The sequence below is a fragment of the Aspergillus ibericus genome (assembly GCF_003184845.1).
Source record: "Aspergillus ibericus CBS 121593 unplaced genomic scaffold BO80scaffold_35, whole genome shotgun sequence".
NCBI lineage: Eukaryota > Fungi > Ascomycota > Eurotiomycetes > Eurotiales > Aspergillaceae > Aspergillus > Aspergillus ibericus.
This window is the reverse complement of record NW_020292133.1, coordinates 203,812-218,350: the sequence shown is the minus strand read 5'-3', so window position 1 is coordinate 218,350 and position 14,539 is coordinate 203,812. Positions and strand designations below refer to the sequence as shown.

Sequence of the window (14,539 nt, the reverse complement as noted above, 5' to 3'; positions counted from 1 at the left end):
ACCCCACCTTTAACCATCCACCCCCCCCCTAATACACCCCAATCATCCATCTAACACTGAGCCGTCTCACAATCCACCACCTTCAAATTGGCAGCCATATACTCCGAATTATGCGCCCCATACCAATACACCTCCTTAGCGGGCACATCCCCATAGCCATCAATCGCAAACCAAGCCTTGCCACCATGAGTGAGAAGACCCTGCTCATTCACGCCGAAGCCCGTGGTGTTGGCATTTTTGGGAACGGCTCCGGAGTGCGGGATGGTGAAGGATATGGGCGAGACGCTGTCTTCGATGATATACAGGTTTTGCCAGGCCATCGGGACGGCGTTCTTGGCGAGGTAGGTGAGGGCGCCGTTGGTGCCGGATGTTACTGTTGTTGGTTAGTGGAGGGCTTAGAGAGGGGGGGGGGGGGGGAAAGAAGGGGCGTACGGATGAGCTTCTGGGTGGATTTGGAGGTGTCGTTGCCGATGTAGGCGTATTCTAGTTGGTGTTAGATTGTGATTGTGCTTGGTAGGGGGCAAGGAGGCATACGGCCGTCAGTGAGAACGGGGGCATTGTTGTCGGTGACGAGGGAGAAGCGCGCGGGGAGAGTGGCAGCGGAGACAGCGCTGGCGAGGCCGGCGAGAGCAACGATGGAGAACTTCATTTTGAAGGTTGAAGATTAATGGTAGACGATTGATGCTAGTCTTTGTGTGATGGTTGGTTGAGGTTGATGATGAGGATGGCAAGGGAGGCTGGTCAGTCTTTTATATATTCTTCTCATGGTACTATGTAGTGGCCGTCCACCAGGGATCTGAAGCCATTCCAAAGATGAGACGGTGGACACGCAGTGGAGATTATTGTCGTTCTGGGCGGTTGATCGTCCGGACTATATGAGACATTGTCTTGGTGACCCGCGTGGCGCCGTCCCCGGGTTTGATGCTGCGATGCAACACTAATATAGATATCTGCATCGCAGATATCGTTAGTGTTACAGATCTATATATATAAACTAACTGCAAGGAAATGTAAATTCAAATAAGCTAAGGCGACTATTGTTTGAACTCATAACTTCCCTTCCATACTCCTTTCCAGAGGCAAAGGGATATATATCTATTTCCGGCGCGCCGTTGATCGGCCCGTTGTTTCAGATGATCTTCTCCAGGCCTACCCCTTCTGTACAATAACCTTAATTCCCCCTCTAAGAAGGCTGAAGATCGGGGCTGATCGGAATAGTGCGTCAGAGTGGTACCAGAACAGCCACCTCGTCACTGGGATCCATCGTGCGGAGTGACGGCAGAGGTCCACAACGCCAAGGGTATCAGCTCACTCTGAGACCTTGTGACGTTGGATTTCAGGTATTCTTGTTCCATCGCTGTTTATGGCAGTTTGTCCGGTCGTGGTATGATGTTGATCGAGGCAGCGATTGTCTGCACTGAGACATACTCAGATGTGGCTGTGTTGGGGTTATTCAACAATTCTCGCAGGAGATAAAGAGAAAGAGTACTTGCAATTCCGCATCAGTATAATTCATACTTTGGGAAAAAAAAGAGGACAAATGTGGTAACGATAGACACAACCGACTCTGCTGCTTATACCCGTGTCGGATATGTTGTGACTGGCAACAAATCCTCCATGAGACGGGAGGGTGTCTGAGTTAGATCCTTGGCTTCCCTGGCCAAGAGACCTGCTGGGTCTCTGAGACAAGTCCAACCGACATTGGCAAGACAGCCGGATGCTCTTGGCCTCAGGGGAGGTGGACTAGCGTAGCAAGACCGTATAGCTTGGCGACCTGAGTGTGTTCCCCCGAGAGAGTTGAGAGGCGATGTGCAATACCTACCCACAGCAGCCCTAATTCCTCGGGGCTACGAAAGAGCTACCGGCAAGACACTCGAACAGATGTAATAGCCCCTGGTGAAGCCATCTCAGCTTCTCAACTGGTTGAGGAAAGGGTAACTTCGATTAGCGACCGTGGCAGCTTCATGCCTCGGCTAACACGGATGACTGGGCAGACATGGGGGCTCCCATCACTGATAGTTGATATGCAGAACTAGCAAACTTGCTGCAGCCTGAGCAATTCATGCCCAAAGTCTCCCGGGTAAGTTGTTCGATGCTATTTCTTGTCAAGCTGTGCGGCGCAACCAAACGTACGCCTGATCGATAGACTACTGACGGATACGCAGTCAAAAGGTAGCATTCGAGATAATCGTAACAAACAACCATTGAGTATATCTACGACCGTACGACACTCCAAGCCACATCACTGTCTCCCTGTTATCAGATGCACCAATGAACATGAGACAACTCGCCGTCTGCGGGGGAGATAAGCCGACGGACATGATTGGAATTGGCCTCCGCGACCTGCAGCTCCAATGGCACCGTGGCATCGATGCAAGTAGCTGCAAGGTTCCGTCTGAGCGGGGATGACAAGGGCTGTCAGCAAAGCTCTCTTTGCAATAGGACGGCCTTTGCAGGGTTGGCCTCGCTTAAAAGCTCGGGGAATTCCTTTCGAAATCTAGGTCCCGGGCCACCTTTTGGGACTTCACAGTACCCAGTAACAGAGTCGTGCAATATGAGGAGAAAAGACACCACAAATCGCCTACCAAATGGTCTCTTCCTTACTGCGGCCCTGGCAGCCATATTACCCCTAGTGTATGGCTCCATCGAGCGACCCAGCCTCCTGCCAACACCGCCCATGGGGTTCAACAATTGGGCCCGCTTCATGTGCGACCTCAACGAGACCCTATTCACCGAGACAGCCGATGCAATGGCATCCAACGGTCTGCGCGACGCCGGATACAATCGCATCAACCTGGATGACTGTTGGATGGCCGATCAGCGCGCCGACAATGGATCCCTCCAATGGAACACGACTAAATTCCCTCACGGCCTCCCGTGGCTCGGAAACTACCTCAAAACCAAAGGATTCTACTTTGGCATCTACGAAGACGCAGGCAACCTGACCTGCGGGGGATACCCGGGCTCGTACCATCACGAGGAGTTGGATGCCAACACGTTCGCCTCCTGGGGCGTCGACTACGTCAAGGTCGACGGCTGCAACGTCTACGCGATGCACGGCAGGACCCTCGAAGAGGAATACAAACACCGCTACGGACACTGGAACGTAGTTCTCGACCGCATGGAACATCCCCTCATCTTCTCCGAGTCCGCCCCGGCCTACTTTGCGGGCACCGAAAACCGCACAGACTGGTACACCGTGATGGACTGGGTTCCCGTGTGCGGAGAGCTGGCGCGACACTCGACCGATATTCTTGTCTACAGTGGAGCCGGCAGTGCATGGGATAGCATCATGAATAATTACCACTATAATACCCTTCTGGCGCGCTATCAGGCTCCAGGGTACTTTAACGACCCGGACTTTCTCATCCCCGACCATCCAGGCTTGACGGCGGATGAAAAGCGGTCGCACTTTGCACTCTGGGCCTCGTTTTCGGCTCCGCTAATCATCAGTGCTTATATACCAGCGTTGTCGAAGGATGACATGGCCTATCTGTCGAATAAGGCTCTGATTACGGTGGATCAGGATGAATTGGCGCAGCAGGCTACGTTAGCCAGTCGCGACGATACGCTGGATATATTGACCCGGAGCCTGGCGAATGGTGACCGATTACTCACAGTGCTGAATCGGGGGAACACAACCGTAAAGACTGATGTCCCGATCGAGTGGCTAGGCCTCACCAGGACTGGCTGCACGTACACCGCAGACGATCTATGGGACGGCAGCGTCCAGAAGGTCAGCAGTCACATCGCTGTTCAACTAGCAACACACGCAACAGTGGTCTACCGAATCAGTCTACCAAAGGCGTGCTCTGCAGTCGTGCCAACCGGCCTTGTATTCAACACAGCATCAGGGCACTGCTTAACGGCCAGCTCAAGCTCGGTCACGTTCCAGTCTTGCAGCGGACAAACCTCGCAGATATGGCAGGTCACATCGTCTGGTACCATTTGTCCACTTTCGTCTACCGGACAATGTTTGGCTGCTGATGGCGATGCGGTGAAACTGCAAGCCTGCGATAAGAGCGGGAGTGACGCTCAGAAATGGACATATGCCGTTACAGGAAATCTGAAGAATGTAAACACGGGTGGCTGTTTGACGGAGGGGCCGGTGCAGTTGAAGACGTGTGGTGATGAAAGGAATAGCCAGGTCTTCGGTCTGCCGAGTGGTGTTCAGCTGTCGTCGGGGGCTTAAGAATAGACCAACATATGTAGTGCCACGCCAATATGGCTTCCTTAGGGCTGTGGAAGATGAAATGCTAGGCTAGTCCACATTACCGGCGTGAATGGTACAGTTCTATAGAACCGAACAGAACAACAGGGCGAGTCTAGTACAGCCAAATGGAATGAACACAGGACATCTATTCCGATCTCATAACCCTATTTCAGCCCCTCAGCCATGGCCCCATTAATCAACGACAAAAAATACACCAACCAATACGCCGTCAAAATATAAAACACCTTATACGTCCTCTCATCCCCATCCGGCGACGTCCTCTTCACACACCTCACACCAACCACCACCGCCCCAAACAAATGAAACACCCCCGTCAGCACCAACCCAACTCCCCTGAAATCAGCCGGAAATGTCTTCAAAAACCGCACCCACCCCCACCCAACCACCCCTAACCCACCACCAATAATCAGCGCCGCCGTTACCCATCTCAACACCCTCATACCAGACCCAGTACACACCACCGGCAGCGTCCTCCGCCCTATCTTCCGATCACCATCCACGTCATGAAACTCCTGGATGTGAATCGTGCTGAGAACCCATAGCGAGAGAATGATATCTATCTTCGGATGAGCCGACAACTGTGGATACGTCTCACAGATAATACTATCCAGCAACCGAAACGAGAAGAACGTCCACAGAGCGGGGAATATATTCCGGAATATCCAGTGGTCGAGGCGAGGATAGACGTAGTATATGCCGATCAGCACCTCCGAAAGGAGGAATATAACCAGCGCTTGAGTGTTCAGAAATGTATAAATGATGGCGGGGGAAAGTGTCCAACTAATCAACCATCTCCACTTCGCTGCCGCCAAGCGAAGTCGACCAGCTGGAATCGGCCTGTGTGGTTTATTAATCCTGTCCTCGTCGACGGAGGTAAGTTGGTTGACGATATCCCAGGAGTATTGGTGACATGTGGAGATGAAGAGGACTTTGGTGAGTGTTTGGAGTAGGGGCAAGAGGGAGAGTTCGGGTGGTGGGAGGAGTCGGGTGCAGGCGGCGGAGAGGTAGAGGAGGACGCCGGCGCCGAGGTTGGATTTGAGGAGGTGGTAGGTGGTTGTTGATTCGGTGGTGAGGAGGGATAGGAGGGTTGATGTTTGGGTTTTGATATTGGGTGGGATTAGGTCGGTGTATATGGTGGGTGAGGTTGGGGGGAGACTCTTCATTTTGTGAGCGATAGAGGGTTAGCAATACGATTTGCTATCAGGGTATGTTTGAGGTGTTCTTGAAGCAAGTTTCAACTAGGTAGGGTGCATTGTGCAGGGGTTTATATATAACTCCAACCGGCTAAGCTATCCGCTGTCTAACGGACATTATCCGAATGCAACAACCTCAACCATCACCCAAGGAATAAACAAAAGCTTGTCCAGATCTTGATTCCAGTCAATAATCACATAATGTGACGGTAAGCGGGACGCCTGATTCTGCGTCACAGCTATCAGTTGCAGAAATGCTTACCAGTTATAGTTTAGCGCGGAGTGCCTAACTGCACATCTCACTCATTGTGGCCGTATCAATCAGATTACGTGATTTGATAGTGGATATACCTCTTGTTTTTCTTCATGTTGCCTATCACATTAACGCGCTGAAGGATTCCGGGTTATCCGATCAGCACCTGTTCTAGTGTAGTGGTGTATCTGGTCTAGGCCTTTTCTGTTCGCCGACTTCGCCGGTGTCAGATCGAGATATGAATAGTTATCACGTATCCCTGTTGGGTTTATCATGCATGGTGGCGTTTCGGCTGTACTTGGGCTTATGACTGCGCCGCGTGATTATAAACACTCATTCTGATTATATCTGGGAGTTCACAACATAACTAAACAAACGCTAGGTATTCCCAAAACTGCTATACATTACTTCCCCCAGATGGCATCTTACGGATGAAGGGAAGATATAGCCAAAACCCTCTCAGACGACCCCACCATGAACACGATCTTCCCTCACTCCCCGAGAAGGCGGGATACGGACTCAAACTTCGCTTCTCAACAGCCTGCTCCATCACCGTCGCCTGCTTGGGCATATCTGGCCAGCGTAGAGCAAAATAGCCCCCTCGGCCGGCTGCCAAATCCTCTGGTATCCATTCGCCGAGAATCTGGCCGAATCGAATAGCGTCTCGTACAACCCTGGCCTTGGTCACTAATATACCCGGGTGTCCTGCGAGCTGAAAAATGCAGTTATGCCATGGAGTGGGGATATGTAAAAGGTCCGGCGACGCCTGAGAGAAATCCACACTCGCCAGATCATCCACGCTGCCAACCACCCGGGTCGAGGCACGATCGAAGAGACAGATGCCGAATTTAGGACCGGAGTTGACATGGGAATGGATTGAAAGTCGGATGAAGTGGGGAAAGAAGAGCTCGACAAGGTTGGAGTAGGCCTGGTTGCGTAGCATCATTTCGAAGGACACCTTTTCAGCCAGCTTTTTGCGTTGATTTCGTGAAAGACCCTGGGTATTTGACTGTTGCTGAAGATCCTCGAACATGAAGCGGGAAACGCCGCGGTATAGGGCTAGGATTGAGGGATCCTGAGCCGCGATCTGACTGCGCAGTGTATCAGCGCTGGTCTGACAGGCCTGCATTAACATTTGGCGGCAGAGCTCGGACTCGGTGGAAATTTTCGTGCCAAGGTAATGCGGCAGTGGCTGCAGGTCGAAACGTGGGCAGTCGCTGAGCAGGTCAGGCAAGGCCAGAAAGGTGATGCGGTTGGAATCAGAGCCGCCAATGACGCGGTTGAGTTCCTGCAGTCGGGCCCCGTATTCGTCCACCTGCTGGTCGTCGACTCCAACTGGATGCGTGGTTATTACATATATGTCTCGGTTAGATGGCGACAACTCACTGCAATCACTGAAGACGTGTCCATCGCTGATAATGCAGATGGATGCCCCGGGCGGGTAGATTTCTTGCATCTGATGCAGGACATGATGCAGGCGGCGCAAGGCCAACTCTTCCCCGCGATCCGGGGCATGACAGCCAACTTTATCAGGGTTCGAGGATTTGCAGGGAAAGGCTGGGAGGCACATCAAGACGGGCAGTTGGCGGGCCGTGAAGAACGATATTTTCTCCAGCATCTGGACTCTCCCCTTCGACTGCCACTGTGAACCGGGAGGCTGAAAAAGAAGCTCATTCTCGCAGACATCCGCCAAACGACTTGCAAGCGGTTCGGGATGGCAGCATGCTGGCATCGCAAGTTGGCTGGCGTATCGCTCCAGGTGTGTGAGGAGTAACCGGGCAAAGACCCCGTCCAACTCGGGCAGATCACTGGTACCGTGTACGATCACTCCCAGAACCTGCTGCTGCCCGTGCAACTCATACACAGAGACGGGCATCCCGTTGCAAAACACCGAGGACAGCACGCACCATGAGTCCGTTGGCTTTCGTGAGACAAGCAATGGTCGGATGGTCAGCCACACTTCTTTCACGCTGGCAGAATCATGTCCTAGGCATCGGAGCAAGTCGCCCTGGTGGGATCGTATGTAACAGGCCACTGCCCGGGCGTAAAAGGCGCTGTCTTCCATGGGTAAGTGAAGATAAACCGACCTAGATGCGTCAGGTTATAGGGTAATTAGGGGTAACAAATAGATGCGCTGACTACCTAGTGTTGCAGGGTTGCAGCCGCTGGACCCTGTGAGGCAAGCCCTATAGCCCACACTTCTAAATGGTCGGAGGAACGGGATGGAAGTCTCAGTCAGGCTTGGTTGACGCAACCAATCTATAAAGGAGGTCCAAGGACAAAGCAATGGCACAGTGTTTTTCATCTCCCGGATGCTGCTTCCTCATTAGCTCGACCACCAGCGCCATGTTCTCATTGGCCCTTGTACTCATCTTGTCTCTGGTCGGACTGTACCAACACTATCTAGCCCCGCCTCGTCAACCTCATGGCATCGGAGCCGTGCCGTTCTGGGTAACATTGTTACCCCTGGTGATGGACGTCGACCAGGAGAGACTCTTCCGCCGCTACATCGCACCACGGTTACATGACAAGGGAGCTGTCAAAATCTTCTTCGGGGGGCAGTGGAACGTGCTCGTACAACGTCCAGAATTTGTGGCCGAGGTACTAAGGCAGGAACAGATTTACCACAAAAGCGGCAATCAGAAGAAGATTCCCTACAGTGTGCTGGCTGAATTTCTCGGTAGGAGTCGCACCACCGTTCCTTCCAATCCTGAGCGCATAATTGAGCAGATTTCTTCTAGGATCCAACATCATCTCGGCACGTGGCGAGGAATGGCGACAATATCGCGCTGTGATTGGGCCCGGCCTGACAGGAACATTTGACGTCGAGCCCATGCTGGAGCGTGCAAGACAGCTGTGCTCCATCCTTGTCGGGCTCCAGGGGGGTCAGGACCCTCGTGGGGTTTTTGTGCAAGAGCCCCTCCAGCGGTACTCGAGTGCGAACCTTTTGCATTTCGTCCTTGGCCAACCCCAATTGGCCCAGAAAATGATGAGCCGCGAACCAGTCCCTCTCCACCAGGTCCAGCTCACCCTGAAGCGATACCTATTCCAACCCCTCTACATGAGCTTCCCGGTCCTGGATCGCCTGAGCTGCATCATCCCGTCCCGCCGAAGGGCGCGCCAATTGGTGCGAGAATTCGCCGCCATGCTCCAGGCGAGCATCCTGCAAGGTGACGGACGGGATGGCAGTGCAGGAACCCACCTAATCCATGCCTGGCAAGACGGATTACTCACAGACCGGCAGTTCCGCGACAACCTGATGGTTCTGTATGTGGCTGGACAGGAGAATCCTCAGCTGCTGATGATCTGGACGCTGTACCTCCTCGCCAAGTACCCAGTAGGTCCCGGCATGCCATTGACCAAGCCCACTGCTCGTTAATAATGTTTATAGAACGTCCAAGCCCGATTACGAGAGGAGATTCGGTCTTCCGGCATACTGGTGGTTCCACGCCCGGACTGGACGCGCTTGCCCTACCTGACCGCCACCATCCTTGAATGTCTCCGCCTCTTCCCTCCCATCTCCCAATTAATCAACCGCCGCGTATCCCAGCCCACTCAGTTGGGAGGGCACCTCAACCTGCCAGCGGGCACCTACGTCGGCTACCACAGCTACGCCACCAACCGGGACCCCGAGGCGTGGGGGCCCACGGCCAACGACTTTGAGCCCACGCGCTGGGGCGTAACCCATGAGCAAATTTCCCAAACCTATCGCCAGATGAAAGCCCGAGCGGCGTTCATTTCCTTTCACGGTGGGGCACGCGCGTGCCTCGGAGAGAAGTTTGCCATGCTGGAGATCCGAACGATGCTATTCGTATTGATCCACCAATTGCAGTGGAGGTTGGATCCGGACTGGAAGGATCAAATGGCGCCAGTGAGTGTCCCCCCATACCCGTTCTGGCTGTGGCTCAACGTCTCGAGACCTGGCGGCGTTCGTATAGGTTGCCGGGGGAATGTTGGGCATGATTTGCGTTCTGGTCTGACTCGTCTCGGTGTTCTAGGCGGGACCACTCCATCCTCGTGGCTTACGAGTAGTGTTCAGTCCGTGCGAGGATTGATTGCTAGTGCTGAGCCGGTCAGAAGGAGCAAGCGAGACGTACCTTGGGGGAGTGGGCCCGTGTGTTAACGCTAGAGGGAATTTCTCCTTGTTTGGTTCCATGGCATGGCCTGGAGAGTGTTCTGTATGCCTGCTGCACATGCAGTGTTGTCGGGTTGGTTCCAGCCCTAATTGCTATGCTGGCCTCCTGCACTCACCTAGACAATATACTCATCCAGTCATGTACCGATCGCCGTCGGTCTGGTAGTGATGTTGATAGTAAACTCGACAATTCTGTCTCTTCTGCGCGCAGCCTCATGCTGTGGCGCTCAAGTAACCCATGTATTCTCCGGCTGGTTACATTCCGATCTCTCCCCAATCTCGTATACCATTCCCAAGTCTGGCTGAGGAGTCTGTCTACCCCCATTGACTCTTTAACCTGCTTCTCAAACTCTACCATTGGCCGAACCAGCTCAACAGTGGCTCCAAGTATTCAATTAGTAACTAAGCCGTAGTGCATCCCCAGAATGTAACTACCCAGCACCCCATCGTAAACACTCCTCACCAAAAACCCATATCCCATCACCCCCCGAATCCCACACGAACAACCCCAGTATAATCCCACACCAACAACCACCATTCTCCCCACCCTTCCACCCCTCACAACCCCAACGGCACCCTCGCCTGCATCAACCCCCTCCCCATATCCACCCAAACATAACACCCCAACCCCACGACCATCAACAACAAATTCGGAATCATCGGAAAGCGCAAATTATGCGTCCGATCCTGAATAACCCCCATGACGAGGGGATTAATCCACCCCGTCGCCAAATCCAACGTAATCTCAAGCCCAAAGAACTGCGCCTCGGCGTGCTTCGGAATCAACGATGAATAGATGGCCCGATTATACGCCCGCAAGGCACTACTACTCGACATGAACAGGACCTGTTCGATCCAGAATTCCACCTGGTGTTTATATCCGATAGGAACGTGGGGGTTGATGCCGAGACAGCCCCAGAGGACGCAGAGGATGTTGATGGTGAGGAGGACATATGCCCAGGATTTCACTGGGAGATGGACGCGCGGGTAGAGGAAGAGAAAAGTGAGACTACCCGTGCAGGCGAAAATCACGCTCGTGAAGGACCAGACGGAGTAGACGCCCGAGCTGCGGGAGAAGCCGGTGACTTCGAGGAATAAGGCGGAGACGAGGGTGAGGTGGTTCGTGTAGCCGGTGTTCCACAGGACCCAGCCGATGCAAAGCTTGAAGGCTTCGGAGTAGTGGGGGGCGTGGCGGAGGAGGCGGAGCCAGTTACGGAGGGGGAGGGGGAGGGCGTCGCGTTTATGCGCTAGGGGTTTTCCTTGGATGTTGGGGAGGAGGATGTGGCCGAGGATGGCGAATAGGACTATCCGAATGGAGGTGGAGGGTTAGTTGGGAGGTGCGGTCATGAGGAAGGGGTGGGGGGCTTACTGGTGATGCAGCCGGCGATGGTAATGGCGAGGAGGTAATTGAAGTATCCTACTTTGACGTAGGAACCTCGGCCGTAGACGAGGATGACGCCGATGATTAGAGCCATGAGGGCGCCGACATTGCTGGCGACGAGGGCTAAGACACTGACGGAGACACCCTTCTGCCAGATCTTGCCTTCCGGGCTGGCGTCGCTGCGGCCCACGATCGAGGTTCGGAACCAGCCGGTGGAGCGCATGAAGATGGGGATGTAGGAGCCTTCGATGACGGTGTAGATGCCTTGGACGGTGGTGAGGCAGCAGTACAGCACGGCCAACGCAGTGAGATGGCTGTAGGTCTGGGCGGTTAGGCCGGCGAATGGGAGGGCTAAGACGCCAAAGAGGAAGATGGAGGACATCATCATGGTCTTGCGGTAGTCTGAGGCAGATTTAGTAAGTATGACTTGAAGGAGAGTCGATTGCTCCCAGTACGTACCAGAATAGTCGGCAATACCTGCGGTGAATATAGCCAGGACGCCCTCGGTGGCCCTCGCAATGGCGCGGAGGTATAATCTGCTGCTGTTAGGAACAAGCTGGCCCTATGCCTCTGGATGTTTGCTAAATCTCACGTGTAACTGGCATAATCAATTTCACCGGCACCAAATTTCACCAAGCAACTGATGTTGGTGCCCCGGGTGGAACACGGCTTGTTGGATCCTGCTTGGTGCCCTAGAGCATTGGCAGCAGACAGGATGGCCGCGGATGCATACGTTGTAGACATTCCGGATGTCGGTCCGGTCTGAGAAGATCTCGTCAGCATTGCTATTGTTCTTCCGTTGATGGTATGGCTGATGCTGACCGAGAAGCAGAGAACAAGGAACCCCCAGAGGGCGCGCTTGGAGTTGAAGCGACCATGGCCTTGCGACGGGTCGTTGGCTTCCACCTCGTCGGAGACAACGGCTTCCCGGGCCCCCAAAGTCTTAGGGCTGGTACTGTGTTCGAGCACGGATCCACGCTCTTCACAAGATTCAGGGTTCTGGGACATGATGGGCACTCGAAAGGTAGCTAACACTAGGACTGAAAACAGTCCATGAGCCGCCCGGTGGTGCGTTGATAGACAGCGTAGATGTTGGTTTACGCGCCACTCCCCGGTCAAATGCGGTGGAAACCGCTCTACGCAGGCTTCGCTAAATGTATACTTTGCCAAGCTGCATCCTAGCGAGCAACTGAGGTGATTTGAGCCATTTCACCCAGGGCAAGCACGTGCAGGACCTTGGAGGCAGCTGAGAGAATATGCGCAAATTATTAGCCGCAGGATGCGGTCCGCTTCATGCGGGCTTCGGGTCGCCCCACTTGGGGTGGAATATTCCACTGGACCAACTAGTAAATGACTGTGCTGTGGGTGACATCTGTCTTTCTATTACAAGACCAGTAGACTCTGCACGAGGCGAGAGTCAGGCTCAAGAGTGACCGATCGGATAGGGGTTAGGGCTCGTGCCAAGACGAGGCATTCCCAGCATGTCCGACCAGCGCAAGCTGCCCCAAGTGCAGCAGCAACCCCAGCCATACACTGTCCTGTCGGAAGGGAGACAGAGACTCGTTCTGGGCTTGATCACGGTTGCGGGTGTCTTTGGCCCTCTGGCGGGCAATATCTATCTGCCCGCCTTGCCAGTCCTGGAGCATGCATTTCATGTCACCAAGACCGAGATTGATGTGACAGTCACGGTTTTTATGGTCGTTTTTGCTTTTGGAGTGAGTTGTTCCTGTAACGTGATATCCCTTACATTCTCTCATACTCAGTAGCCCTTGTTCTGGTCCGGCTTCGCGGACCGCCGCGGACGACGACCGTTATACCTGATCTCGATCTTGATTTACATCGGGGCGAATGTCCTACTGGCAGCCTTGCCCGCTAACTATGGCGCCTTGATCGTTCTTCGACTCCTACAGGCATTTGGATCATCGGCTGTCGTCTCGATGGGCGCGGGGACTGTGGCGGATGTGAGATTCTCGCCCCAAACCCCTTGTTTTTCACTTGCTATTGACGCTGTTGACTGTCATCAAGCTAACAGGGCTCACACTGACTGGTGGCAGATCGTCGAACCCAAAAAGCGCGGTCGAGCAATGTCCTACTTTCTCTTCGGACCACAATGTGGCCCGATCATAGGGCCCTTGCTGGGAGGGGCCATCGCGGGAAACACCTCCTGGAGATGGATATTCGGGTTTCTCAGTACGTCTTCATCCTCCGGCCATTGGCGTCTAGAGACTGACTAATGTAACCACGCCGCAGCAATTTCTGGCACAGCACTATGGCTCCTCCTCCTCCTGTACCTCCCAGAAACCCTCCGCGCCCGGGTCGGCAACGGCAGTCTCTACGAAGGCAAAAGCTGGATTCTCTGGCCTCCTCGGTGGACATGCCCGCCAGCTCCGGAGCATGAACGAGGACCACTCCCTCCGAAGCCCACCTTACGAGGATACTGGCGTCTATTCTCCTACCCCCCGATTGGGATCGCCTGCATGAACACCGCGCTGCTGTACTCCTCCTATTTCTGCATCGCCATCCAACTCCCCACAGCCCTCCAAGACGTCTACCACTGGTCGACCAGTGCCGTTGGCGCGGGGTATGTCGTCGTCGGCGTGGCGATGGTAATAGGCTCTCTGGCAGGGGGCCGGTTCTCGGACTGGCAACGGAGGCGGCTGGTCCAGAGGGTCGGCGAGGACAAGGTGACACCTGAGTCACGTCTAGGTGATCAGATCTGGGGTCTCGGAGTCGCCTCGGCGGGGCTTATTCTGTTTGGGTTCTTTGTAAGGGATGCTGTGCATCCGGCTGCCACGCTCATCTCGACTTTCTTTGGTCAGCACCCTCATCCCCAACCCCCCAAGCCCTAAGAAAAAAAGCAGAGTGGCAACTAACACAATTGATGCAAACAGTCGGCTTCGGCATGTCCTGGATGTTCGTCGCCTCGAATGCCTTTTTGACCTCGTGCGTGGCTCATCAAGCGGCTGGCGCCTTTGCCTTGGGGAATATGCTGCGCAGCCCCGGGGCTGCGGTCGCTGCGGTGGTGATTGGGCCGTTGATGCAGAAGATGGGATGGGGATATTGTTTTCTAGGGTTGGGGTTTTTGAATCTGATTGGGGTCGGGGGCATGTTGTTGGTGCTAAGGACGCAATCGCCTCGTTGGCGGAGGGAGAGAGAGATGAAGATGACGAGGAGTTGATGACGAGGGGTGGTCGTGTTGCTTGCGATTCGCATTTATGTTTCGGTAGTTTCGGGTCAGTATCGCTGTCTGCGAGGTTAGTCGAAATTTCCTCTCTATATTGTTATACCCGTCGTCAGTATGTATGGGCATGGAAGACGTTGGATGAAACATGATGGACGAGCT

The 14,539-nt window shown here is 54.1% G+C and overlaps 7 protein-coding genes across 7 annotated transcripts; 3 read left to right on the top strand and 4 right to left on the bottom strand.

Moving 5' to 3' along the window:
* Window positions 1-26: 26 nt before the first annotated feature.
* Window positions 27-827, bottom strand: BO80DRAFT_466947 (uncharacterized protein). The gene is made up of 3 exons (XM_025722818.1): window positions 535-827; window positions 433-483; window positions 27-373 (listed from the first exon to the last, which is right to left on the bottom strand). The coding sequence occupies exons 1-3, from the start codon at window positions 647-649 to the stop codon at window positions 51-53; spliced, it is 489 nt and encodes a 162-aa protein (XP_025572844.1). The 5' UTR covers window positions 650-827; the 3' UTR covers window positions 27-50.
* A 1,688-nt stretch (window positions 828-2,515) lies between these two features.
* Window positions 2,516-4,313, top strand: aglA (putative alpha-galactosidase). The gene has a single exon (XM_025719979.1). It carries the CDS (start codon window positions 2,555-2,557, stop codon window positions 4,190-4,192), a length of 1,638 nt encoding a protein of 545 aa, XP_025572843.1. The 5' UTR covers window positions 2,516-2,554; the 3' UTR covers window positions 4,193-4,313.
* Window positions 4,314-4,410: 97 nt separating this feature from the next.
* Window positions 4,411-5,298, bottom strand: BO80DRAFT_325665 (UbiA family prenyltransferase; the record flags this gene model as incomplete). Its single annotated transcript, XM_025715158.1, has 1 exon — window positions 4,411-5,298. A coding segment is annotated over one exon (888 nt), but the record flags the coding sequence as incomplete, so codon positions are not given.
* A 686-nt stretch (window positions 5,299-5,984) lies between these two features.
* On the bottom strand, window positions 5,985-7,745 carry BO80DRAFT_479741 (isocyanide synthase family protein; the record flags this gene model as incomplete). The annotated part of the gene is made up of 4 exons (XM_025723315.1): window positions 5,985-6,047; window positions 6,234-7,015; window positions 7,067-7,488; window positions 7,588-7,745. The coding sequence occupies 4 exons, from the start codon at window positions 7,743-7,745 to the stop codon at window positions 5,985-5,987; spliced, it is 1,425 nt and encodes a 474-aa protein (XP_025572841.1).
* A 281-nt stretch (window positions 7,746-8,026) lies between these two features.
* Window positions 8,027-9,735, top strand: xanG (cytochrome P450 monooxygenase xanG; the record flags this gene model as incomplete). Its single annotated transcript, XM_025722227.1, has 4 exons — window positions 8,027-8,360; window positions 8,422-9,017; window positions 9,072-9,551; window positions 9,679-9,735. The coding sequence occupies 4 exons, from the start codon at window positions 8,027-8,029 to the stop codon at window positions 9,733-9,735; spliced, it is 1,467 nt and encodes a 488-aa protein (XP_025572840.1).
* Window positions 9,736-10,373: 638 nt separating this feature from the next.
* BO80DRAFT_479729 (MFS transporter) lies at window positions 10,374-12,204 on the bottom strand (the record flags this gene model as incomplete). The annotated part of the gene is made up of 5 exons (XM_025723314.1): window positions 10,374-11,119; window positions 11,185-11,598; window positions 11,656-11,732; window positions 11,789-11,958; window positions 12,019-12,204. 5 exons carry the CDS (start codon window positions 12,202-12,204, stop codon window positions 10,374-10,376), a joined length of 1,593 nt encoding a protein of 530 aa, XP_025572839.1.
* Window positions 12,205-12,677: 473 nt separating this feature from the next.
* Window positions 12,678-14,374, top strand: BO80DRAFT_457331 (putative MFS transporter; the record flags this gene model as incomplete). The annotated part of the gene is made up of 5 exons (XM_025722226.1): window positions 12,678-12,911; window positions 12,963-13,157; window positions 13,251-13,386; window positions 13,447-14,010; window positions 14,088-14,374. 5 exons carry the CDS (start codon window positions 12,678-12,680, stop codon window positions 14,372-14,374), a joined length of 1,416 nt encoding a protein of 471 aa, XP_025572838.1.
* Window positions 14,375-14,539: the final 165 nt, after the last annotated feature.